The sequence below is a fragment of the Ylistrum balloti genome, unplaced genomic scaffold, assembly GCF_031769215.1.
Source record: "Ylistrum balloti isolate Yb309-2 unplaced genomic scaffold, AGI_CSIRO_Ybal_v1 Utg369782, whole genome shotgun sequence".
Lineage (NCBI taxonomy): Eukaryota > Metazoa > Mollusca > Bivalvia > Pectinida > Pectinidae > Ylistrum > Ylistrum balloti.
The window spans coordinates 2,457,243-2,469,354 of NW_026781970.1; the positions used below are offsets into that span (position 1 = coordinate 2,457,243).

The window sequence follows — 12,112 nt, forward strand, 5'->3', positions numbered from 1 at the left end:
ATCATTTGGTGGTCAGTAATATAATCCTGTATAATTTGGTGGTCAGTAATATAATCCTGTATCATTTGGTGGTCAGTAATATAATCCTGTATCATTTGGTGGTCAATAATATCATTTGTATCATTTGGTGGTCAGTAATATAATCTGTATCATTTGGTGGTCAGTAATATAATCTGCATCATTTGGTGGTCAGTAATATAATCCTGTATCATTTGGTGGTCAATAATATCATTTGTATCATTTGGTGGTCAGTAATATAATCCTGCATCATTTGATGGTCTGTAATATAATCTGTATCATTTCGTGGTTAGTAATATAATGCTGTATTATTTACTGGTAAGTAATATAGTCTGTATCATTTCGTGGGCATTAATATAATCTTGATCATTTGGTGGTCGGTCATATAATCTGTATCATTTGGTGGTCAGTAATATAATGTGTATCATTTGGTGGTCAGTAATATAATGTGTATCATTTGGTGGTCAGTAATATAATCTGTATCATTTGGTGGTCAGTAATATAATCTGTATCATTTGATGGTCAGTAATATAATCTGTATCTTTTGATGGTCAGTAAGATAATCTGCATCGTTACGTGGCCTGTAGGATAATTCTGTATGATTTGATGGTCATACTCAAAGTTTCCAAGATAATCTGATATTTTGTGGGTGTACTAGATATCACTGTCAGGAGAGATTTCAAGGGATAGCCCCAAAAGTTCTTGCATAATGAACATGTATATGGTCCTGATGTAAAACAGTGTCCTCCTTGGTTCTACAATAGCATTACATCTGATTTCATTTCTTGCTTTTATTTGCAAATAACTACAATATTAATTGAAATAGTTCAGTAATTGTGAATGTTGATGGTGGCGATTCCTATTAATCGGAAAAGCGCATGTTATTCATTTCTTCCAGGTCATTCAAGATTAATGAAAATTGCAGACATAGTTGTTTTTGTAAACTTTTAATTACAAAAATAGAGAATAGTTATAACAATTTCAACAGGGTATCATATCTACTTGTTGTTTCTAGACTGTCTCTCAAACCTGCCCACAAATACAAGGGCCCTAACTCTAGTTTCCCACCACATAGAAACTGTCAAAGTGCAACACTTGTACTGGGATTAGAAAGGCTGATTTTTCATAACCTTTGACCTTTATAGAGTCACTACACCAATGAAGCACTGACAATTATGTTGAATGTCACATAGAAATGGTGCTGTCATCTAAGTAGCATGTCCTACAGAGATGGTGCTGCCATCTATGTAACATGTCCTACAGAGACGGTGCTGCCAGCTACATGTATGTAACATTGTCCTACAGAGATGGTGCTGCCATCTATGTAACATGTCCTACAGAGACGGTGCTGCCATTTATGTAACATGTCCTACAGAAATGGTGCTATCATCTGTAGAACCTGCCCTTCAAAACAGATCTTGCCAGTTTTGCAACATGCTTCAGTGCTGCCACCTATGTGAAATATCTGATATTTAACAATGGTAACACCTGCAGTAGTTTACACAGGAATTACACCATGTGAAAAACAGTTCCAGATATTGACCTCTTAGCAGGTGCCATCATCTACTGGAGATAATTCAATCCCACCATGTACCTTTGCCACTGCCGACTGGATTGTCTGATAAGGGACAATGACCACAGCATGAATGATACTTCAGCAGATGAAGTGCCACCTGTAAGGTTGGGAGGACCAAAAGGGAGAGAACCAGTCTTGAGATAGAGAGGAGCTATCAGTTGTCTGTTTGACATGATGCTACTGTTTGTTGTGCACAATCTAGGGGAATGTATATTTGTATCTAAACTACTATCTGTTTATACATACCTTAGAGTAAATGCCAGAAAAACGTGCTAGTACCCTACTGAACGCATCTTGCTGCCATTATTCTTATTTTAACGAAATGTGAGAAATTTGCCATGATAGAAAACAAAGATGTCCTCATTTAAAAATAATTTCAAAACAAATTTTCTGGTAACTTTCTTTATGGAAATACAGCGGAACAAAATGCATTAAGGATAGACAATTTTTTTTAACAAACTTGTTTCCAAATACCCCTTTTCTTAATTATAACAAAATATGGAATAAAAATTTTTCATACAGTTTCAAACAGACAAATGATAATTGATGTTGAGTAAAATTTTACTAGAAGGTTACATTCCAAACAGAAAGAATTTAACCAGACAGACCTATGTACAACAGCTGTTGATAAGATATACCCTTGGACATTTGTGAATGGGAACTTATTGACTAGAAATGTCACATCTTTCCATGTCCTTGATGAGAAAAAATTTCTCCTAAATAGTTTTATATACGTAATACAGTGTCATCATCACCACCATTATTATGCTCTGAGCTTGAGCTGACAATCAACACCAAGTGTGGGATGAGAACATGAGAATCCACAAGCACAATATCTGCTATGAATGGGAGAGGTGATAATTGGACTATTTTCAACACATGTACAGATACCCTCAAGCATACCCCAGTCATACATTTTTTTTTATATTATACATATATACTATTTAATCCATCTAATGTTCAGGTACACATATCCCATAGTCCTGCCAAACAAACTTTAATATTATACATATGGTTTCACTTAGCACAGAAACATACATTCCTCACCATTTACACAACATTTATACCTAGTACAATTCTTTTACAACAATGGATATGAGATGGGACTGTCATTAGTAGGCCCCGGCAGAGGTATATTGTTTTCATCTACTTTCACTTTACTAGTATACTACCTAACTATCACTTAAAAAGAAATCCTGGATTTCGAGGAATGAAGCCCATGGTACATTTAAAGAAATCCTTAATAAATTGTTTAAATCTAAGACATTGAAATCACATGGCAGTGCAATGTTCTTAGTTTCATGCTCTACAGTCTGGTAAAAAAAATTCATGGTTCAGCAACAATGTTTATTTCTCAATTAACCAATTTCCAGGACCATTTCTTAGATGGTCAGTACTGCTGATGGAAATTATGACAGATGTGATTTTGTGTTGTTTCTCATGGCTGAAACATGCATGCTGGTTGACTTTTCAGGTCTAGTGCACATGATGGGATACAGGAGTGCAGATGATCATTATTGCAGGTTTTTTGTGTGCATGCACAGCATGTGAACACTGAACACATGGTCTCTTTTATTCTTCATGTGAATTTAACTGGTGAAGTTCACATACATTTGGTATATATACAAACTTGAGGGCATGATCAGAACTCATGTTCAATCTGAACCTCATAAAGATTCATGTTCATAAAAACCCAGCGAACATATCATTATAAAACAATAGTGTTCATTCAGGTTACATGACAACATGAGCCAAAGATCATTCCTCCCCAATTCATATATTCAGTGAACACACAATAAGGTGATTCTTTATGGGGATACTTCATGCCCTCTGGCTACAATTTTATTGTTCACAGCAGAGCTAAGAAATTTGATCAAAAAGAGAAAGTCAATGAACAAATTTAAAACATGATTCTAAATCAGATGGGATTCTCAAATGGGCATGCATACAGTGTTGTGTCCCTTAGAGGACTATGACCTGAGAGGAGTGTTGTCTATCCATAAAAAAAATACTAGGAGAAAAACTTGTGACAACAACATTGACAAAATACATCGCAAACAATTATTCTACCTGATTTTCCATATATTGGGATGACAATTTCAACAAGAATGAAAATAGCTTCAAAGCGGCCTGTAGTTATCATTTGGACCAGGACTTGTTCAAAAGAGAAAGTGCTGCTCAATTTTTTCCCCGGTAGAATGAGAAAAAAAAGTAATTGATGAATCATAATAAGTCTAGGTCATAATGTGTATATCAACAGTACACCAGTTGTTATTAGTTACAACAGTATAACTGTTGTCATTAGTTACAACAGTACACCAGTTGTTATTAGTTACAATAGTATAACTGTTGTCATTAGTTACAACAGTACACCAGTTGTTATTAGTTACGACAGTATAACTGTTGTCATTAGTTACGACAGTACGCCTGTTGTTATTAGTTACGACAGTATAACTGTTGTCATTAGTTACGACAGTACGCCTGTTGTTATTAGTTACGACAGTATAACTGTTGTCATTAGCTACAACAGTACGCCTGTTGCCATCAGTTACAACAGTACGCCTGTTGCCATCAGTTACAACAGTACGCCTGTTGCCATCAGTTACAACAGTACGCCTGTTGCCATCAGTTACAACAGTACGCCTGTTGCCATCAGTTACAACAGTACGCCTGTTGTCATCAGTTACAACAGTACGCCTGTTGTCATCAGTTACAACAGTACGCCTGTTGCCATCAGTTACAACAGTACGCCTGTTGTCATCAGTTACAACAGTACGCCTGTTGTCATCAGTTACAACAGTACGCCTGTTGTCATCAGTTACAACAGTACACCTGTTGCCATTAGTTACAACAGTACACCTGTTGTCATTAGTTACAACAGTACACCTGTTGCCATTAGTTACAACAGTACACCTGTTGCCATTAGTTACAACAGTACACCTGTTGTCATTAGTTACAACAGTACACCTGTTGTCATTAGTTACAAAAGTACACCTGTTGCTATTAGTTACAACAGTACACCTGTTGTCATTAGTTACAACAGTACACCTGTTGTCATAAGTTATGCCTTAATCATCAAAAAACATCAATATGATTCAATGCACCATCCAGTATCAGTCATAAAACCTCTTACACTTCCACAAGAATCACAACACAATCCATTTCACTGTCTCAATCTAGTGACCTTGTGGAAACATACAAGGTCAAAATCAAAATTGCCATACACAATTGTTTTTCACATCAAGGTCTTTATATACTTATATATATACTTTTTTTGCTGGAGAAAAAAAAGTAAATGAAAACAATGGGGTAAAATTGTCTAAAATATTTACACACATTTGATCAAAATTTTGAATCACAGGGACTAAGTTTGGGCAAGATGACTCTGTCTAATTGTGTTCATACTCAGTGCTAGGGTTCCTCCCGTCTACACTTATGTTGATGAGGTAATTATAGCACTCTGTAGCAGGTTTGTCTATTGCCTTGGCAATTACTTAGTTACCACAAAAACTGCTTCCACATGAAATCTGCCATTCAACATTTAATCCACATCAAGAAATACAAGGGAAAAAATTGTTTTTTAACTTGTTAACACATAGTGTTCACCAGGAAATGGATTTCTTAGGTCGGATGCCCAAAGAAGCTAATTTGCCTCTTCTGTTGGTTGTGAAATGTCACCATGCACTGATACGTACAGTTCCATTGGTCTATTTCATAGCCCTGCTGGTGTCTTTCTTAAAACATTTACATCCGAATTCTGTCCTTTCAGAATACAATATAGGTTTCCACCAATCAGTGACGAGCTTACATATATCCAACTTGAAGTGAACATTGGATTTCACTAAGAGTTCGGGTATGCTCAGTGAAACACTTGTGGTGGCCTAGGAGATCTGTGTGACACGAAAGTGTGTCATTTAAAATATAACTTCGTACAGCGTAGCCTTTTTGTCACCCGAACCCGTCACGATGTATTTGTCATCCGTAGATATGTCACAGCTTAACACTGACGAGGATTCCTTTGACTGAAACATGCAAGGGTGGAAAGATATAAATAGTATCGAAAAGTTGTAAATGTATTGTTTCGATATTTATCTGATAATTGAAATTTTCATTTTACATGCGAGATGTCATACTTACATGACACCTAGATATCATGCATTAATATTTCCCCCAAGCAGAAATATCACATCAGGTACTTGTTGCCAGCGACATGTTCAATTTTTCGCAGGATTACCAAATCCAGATAATTAACTTAATATCAGGCTGTATATACAGATAATATATATAACAAATCTTTATTTTGGTTTAATCCCACAATGTTAGGAATTTAACATCCTTGTGAAATCACCCAGCCTCTACAGAACATTTAGGTGATGTTTCCATTTGCTAACACTTAAAAATTTGCTTTCCAAATGCTTTAGGCTGTAACACTACATATCTTCCAAGAGAAAATTCCTGTTTCAGAAAAATCCACAATATATTACAGAGAAGAGGTAAAAGGTTTCTCCACTATTTCAATATTGTCTTTTTTTTAATCAAAGTAAGGTCACAATCTGATGTTATCTTGAAGTATTACACATCATCTAATCTTGGAAAAATATCACTTTACATGTCTTTTCCTGATCCTAGGTCATCTAAAATTACCTAATTCTTATGTACCTCAAAACATATACTTCTGGTAATTCTCAACCGAGATCATTGAAACCGACAAATAGAGAGGCCATATCACAAACATATGGTAAATACTAGGGATTCTCCATTGATAAAATGCCAATTTCTTCAAGATTTTGTCTGCATGAAAATAAATATCAAACTACAATCTCATTTCTCGATCCAAAAGGCTTTCATAAAGCTGTCTAATCTATTACAAACAATTATGATTTTAAAAACTTCTATGACTGTACATATGTTTAAAACCAAGTGAAAAGCACTCGACTTCCCATTAGGAATGCCTGGTTTCCATAGACTTATTTGCCAGCCCTTCGTTTCTCAGAGCTACATACAAATTATGATAGATGCTACTCCCCAGTGTCTAAGCATGTTGGTAAATTTTCTCAATTTTTGAAACTAACCTGGAGTGGCTAATCATTAAGGTATTAACCTTGAGTCCCCCAGTTCTGTTTTGATTAAATCTCAATACCCAGGACAGCTGTGTAAGGTTATGGCGTGAACACACTACTCAAATAATCATGTAAAAATTATCCTTCACCAAACATATATTTATGAATGAAGGATCTGTACTTTTTCTCCCTGAAAATTCTATCTTTTCTTGTTATGCATGTAATTTCTTTTGTCTAATGTCTTTCAAAATCATTCAATTCTAAGGCAACAGACTCTACACAGAGCACCTTTTGTCACAAAGTCTTTGTACAGATGCCATTTCTCTGGAATAGATGTCCTACTTACAAGTATCTAAAGTGTGAAATGAAGCATAAAACAATGATGTGTAGAACATGTGACAGCTGCTCTGTCTGTATCTTTACTTTGTAAGTCGAACCATGTGGTGGGTCGTACATGAAATCTTGGCTTTTAAATGAGATCCCAGATTTCATTACAAATCCTAGTCTACTCCTTATATAAAGAATACTTACCCCTACGTTAATCTATAATCTAACATTATTTATCAAAGCCTTGACCTCTGAACTTTGCCTCTATCTAAGACATAAAATCCAATCCTTTACACTTCAGATTCCAGCCTTCACATTCTTACACCTTACATCAAAGCCTTTACTCTTCAGATTCCAGCCAATTAATTCTTACACCTTACATCAAAGCTTTTACACTTCAGATTCCAGCCAATTAATTCTTACACCTTACATCAAAGATTTTACACTTCAGATTCCAGCCTACATATTCCTCCACCTTACATCAAAGCCTTTACACTTCAGATTCCAGCCTTCACATTCTTACACCTTACATCAAAGCCTTTACTCTTCAGATTCCAGCCAATTAATTCTTACACCTTACATCAAAGATTTTACACTTCAGATTCCAGCCAATTAATTCTTACACTTTACATCAAAGCCTTTACTCTTCAGATTCCAGCCTTACATTCTTACACCTTACATCAAAGCCTTTACTCTTCAGATTCCAGCCAATTCACATTCTTACACCTTACATCAAAGCCTTTACTCTTCAGATTCCAGCCAATTAATTCTTACACCTTACATCAAAGATTTTACACTTCAGATTCCAGCCTACATATTCCTCCACCTTACATCAAAGCCTTTACACTTCAGATTCCAGCCAATTAATTCTTACACCTTACATCAAAGCCTTTACTCTTCAGATTCCAGCCTACATATTCCTTCACCTTACATCAAAGCCTTTACACTTCAGATTCCAGCCTTCACATTCTTACACCTTACATCAAAGCCTTTACACTTCAGATTCCAGCCAATTAATTCTTACACCTTACATCAAAGCCTTTACTCTTCAGATTCCAGCCTTCACATTCTTACACCTTACATCAAAGCCTTTACTCTTCAGATTCCAGCCAATTAATTCTTACACCTTACATCAAAGCTTTTACACTTCAGATTCCAGCCTACATATTCCTCCACCTTACATCAAAGCCTTTACACTTCAGATTCCAGCCTTCACATTCTTACACCTTACATCAAAGCCTTTACTCTTCAGATTCCAGCCAATTAATTCTTACACCTTACATCAAAGCCTTTACACTTCAGATTCCAGCCTACATATTCCTCCACCTTACATCAAAGCCTTTACACTTCAGATTCCAGCCTTCACTTTCTTACACCTTACATCAAAGCCTTTACTCTTCAGATTCCAGCCAATTAATTCTTACACCTTACATCAAAGCTTTTACACTTCAGATTCCAGCCTACATATTCCTCCACCTTACATCAAAGCCTTTACACTTCAGATTCCAGCCAATTAATTCTTACACCTTACATCAAAGCCTTTACTCTTCAGATTCAAGCCAATTAATTCTTACACCTTACATCAAAGCCTTTACACTTCAGATTCCTGCCAATTAATTCTTACACCTTACATCAAAGCCTTTACACTTCAGATTCCAGCCTACATATTCCTCCACCTTACATCAAAGCCTTTACACTTCAGATTCCAGCCTGCACTTTCTTACACCTTACATCAAAGCCTTTACTCTTCAGATTCCAGCCAATTAATTCTTACACCTTACATCAAAGCCTTTACACTTCAGATTCCAGCCAATTAATTCTTACACCTTACATCAAAGCCTTTACTCTTCAGATTCCAGCCAATTAATTCTTACACCTTACATCAAAGCTTTTACACTTCAAATTCCAGCTTACATATTCCTCCACCTTACATCAAAGCCTTTACACTTCAGATTCCAGCCTACATATTCCTCCACCTTACATCAAAGCCCTCACATTCAACATCCTGCATCAAATCCCACATATTTCTGAGCCAAGCCTACATATTCCTATACACAACAAATAAACCGTTCAGATCCCAGCTTACATATTTTAAACCTTACATCAAAGCTTTTACATCTCAATATTTGTAGTCTGTAAAATCAATGCTGAATTTAACATCCAGATCACATGAAGGTAGTAAGGGATGTAACAGTCATTGTGGTTGAACTACTTACCTGGAAGATACTAGCACCATAGGGAGTGCGCCATGCATTGAGGAGGTTGTCCTTGCCTGTACTGACAAACCACTTGCCACAGTATGCAAACTTGAGTGACAGGACACAACTTTCATGGAGGTGTAGCTGATACTTGTCTGGTTTACTGCAGTGTAACACTTCAACATTACTGCTCTCCATACTGCAACAGATGGTATAACACTGATTATACACTCATACTGTATATACCTGGTATTAAGTCCAGCGGGTTGGGTGTAACACCTGACTAAAGGTGTAATGTATAACACCAATTTCAATAGATTCTTCTTGTATATATCGTACAAGTCAGGGTTTTGGGAACATAAAATGAAATACATACCCAACGGCCAGCCACTCGCCCGTGGGACAGTATCCCAGAGAGAATATCTGTGAACTAAAGTCATGCTGTTGTAATTGTCTTCCCTGAAAAAACAAAATAAACAGAAAAATGCTGTGGATTTCTTGAAATCATATGTTCACATACAATATTTAATATAACACTAACACAAAACGTCTGACAAATCATTAAGTGTAGAACCACCTAATTTCCACCCTTTGATCTAAAGATAAACTTTTTAATGAAAGACTTTTTGTTTAGAAATGCTACATCCAGATGTACCCACTGACCTCTGACCCATGCAAATGTGTCCAATGATTTGTAAGTACCTATTGACCCCTGAACTTGTACCAAGTGACTTCTGACCCAAGCAAATGTGTCCAACGATCTGTAAGTACCTTTTGACCTCTGAACTTGTACCAAGTGACTTCTGACCCTTGCAAACCTGTCTCAACGATTTGTAATTTCCTATTGACCCCTAAACTTGACCAATAACCTCTTTCCTCAGTGTCTTCTAAATCTGTACCCAGTGACCTCTATATCGGTACCCAGTAACCTCTATGTCTGTATCCAATGACCTCTTTACCCAGTGTCCTCTAAATCTGTACCCAGTAACCTCTATATCTGTATCCAATGACCTCTGTACCCAATAACCTCTATATCTGTATCCAATGACCTCTTTACCCAGTGTCCTTCTCTAAATCTGTACTCAATGACCTCTTTACCCTGTGTCCTCTAAATCTGTACCCTATGACCTCTTTATCCAGTGACCTTTATTCTTACCTCTCTAAGGTCCCATGACCTGACTGTATTGTCCAGCCCTCCAGTCCATAGTTTTGTACCATCTGGAGATATATCTATACAACTTGCTCCATCTGTGTGGCCTTGGAATTGTCTGAAATGAAAAAAGGATACACTTCCTTATCAATTTCAGAATATAGTACAAACCTGATGACAAATACTGAATCAGCATTATAGAGAGTGCAAACATGTTGAATTCAAGACAATAAACATCATAATTTTTTTCTATTTCAAATTTCTAACAGAATTCATGCCACAGGTCCAGACATATCCCAAGACAAATGAAATATTATTTTACCTGACAAGGGTCTGATTATGAAGGTCCCAGACTGCAATGTTACCATCACTACAACAGCTGAAGCAGACTTTGGAGTCTGGACTAATGGCCAGAGCGTAACATGCAGGCGCACTTGAGGTCAGCTCTGCTTTAATGCGAGGGGTTGGCTGCAAACGAAAAATTAAAATTATAATCAAAAGTTGCAAAACATAGCAGAGAACCAGACCCTTTTTAGCTTATTTACAGTTCGGTCCCCTCAAATTCAAACAGTGAAGAAACTTTAGAGTGATCCTGTTCCCTACCACCCCTTGTGCCCTATACATAGTTCTGTCCCCTCAAACCACTTGTGGTACCATCTATCGACACTTTCATTTCAAGTTACCAGGAAGTCTATCTTAAAGAAAAAGAAAACTCTTGTTGACCTTTATTGCCATCTTATTTAACTCACAAGTGCAAACCTTGTTGCACTTACTACATTAGCAACACCATCCCTATATATGGAGACGAGCATCTAACAGCTTCAAACACGCAACAACACATACCAAATTTAGAGCAAAATTACTGATCACTGCTGCTAAATCACTTGATCCAAAACACAAATGCCTGAAGTCACTTTAGCCGAGTGCAGTCACTAAGAAATGTCGTGACACGCAGGCCGTCTTTGTCATGACACAGACTGCCACATGGTCTAATCAACCAATCAATACTGTGTTAACAACTTAGATTGTCTACATACAGTCCACCCTTCTTCACACACCAGATTGGCTGTTACAAAGCCAGACACACTACAAAGGTCAGTCGACATAACAACCAACAGCATCCTGTACTTAATAAGTAGGTCTACTGCCTAGAGTACCATGAAGGGATTTACCTATGTCATGGCAGTTTACCTGTATACTAACAGGAAGTTTACTGTATGTAGAAAGGTAGTTTTACCTATGTATGAAGGCAGTTTCCTGAATATATAAAGGTTACCTGTAATTATGTAAAGGTAATTACTTGTATATATAAAGGTAATTACCTGTAATGGTGCTGTAATTATATAAAGGCTATAACCTGTATGCATAAAGGTAGTTGCCTGTATCTAATGGTAGCTACCATGCATAAAGATAGTTACCTGTATCTAATGGTAGCTACCAGTATACCTAAATGTAGTTACCTGTATATATAAAGATTGTTACCTTTATATAATTATAGTATTCTGTATACATAAAGGTAGTTATCTGTATATATAAAGATAGTTAACTTTATATAATTATAGTATTCTGTATACATAAAGGTAGTTATCTGTATATATAAAGATTGTTACCTTTATATAATGATAGTATATATAAAGGTAGTTATTTGTATATATAAAGATTGTTACCTTTATATAATGATAGTATTCTGTATACATAAAGGTAGTTACCTGTATATATAAAGATTGTTACCTTTATATAATGATAGTATTCTGTATACATAAAGGTAGTTATCTGTATATAT

The 12,112-nt window shown here is 36.2% G+C and overlaps 1 protein-coding gene across 5 annotated transcripts in view; it reads right to left on the bottom strand.

The window, feature by feature from the left end:
* Positions 1–949: 949 nt before the first annotated feature.
* Positions 950–12,112, bottom strand: part of LOC132544144 (transducin-like enhancer protein 4) — a 50,635-nt gene continuing 39,472 nt past the window's right edge. For all 5 annotated transcript variants that reach the window (XM_060207717.1, XM_060207719.1, XM_060207716.1 and 2 more), the window contains exons 17-21: positions 10,652–10,797; positions 10,336–10,447; positions 9,556–9,638; positions 9,198–9,378; positions 950–5,616 (exon numbers count right to left, since the gene is read on the bottom strand). In XM_060207717.1, coding sequence (XP_060063700.1) covers positions 5,509–5,616; positions 9,198–9,378; positions 9,556–9,638; positions 10,336–10,447; positions 10,652–10,797 — 630 coding nt within the window. In that variant the 3' untranslated portion in view covers positions 950–5,508. The remainder of the gene's footprint in view (positions 5,617–9,197; positions 9,379–9,555; positions 9,639–10,335; positions 10,448–10,651; positions 10,798–12,112) is intronic.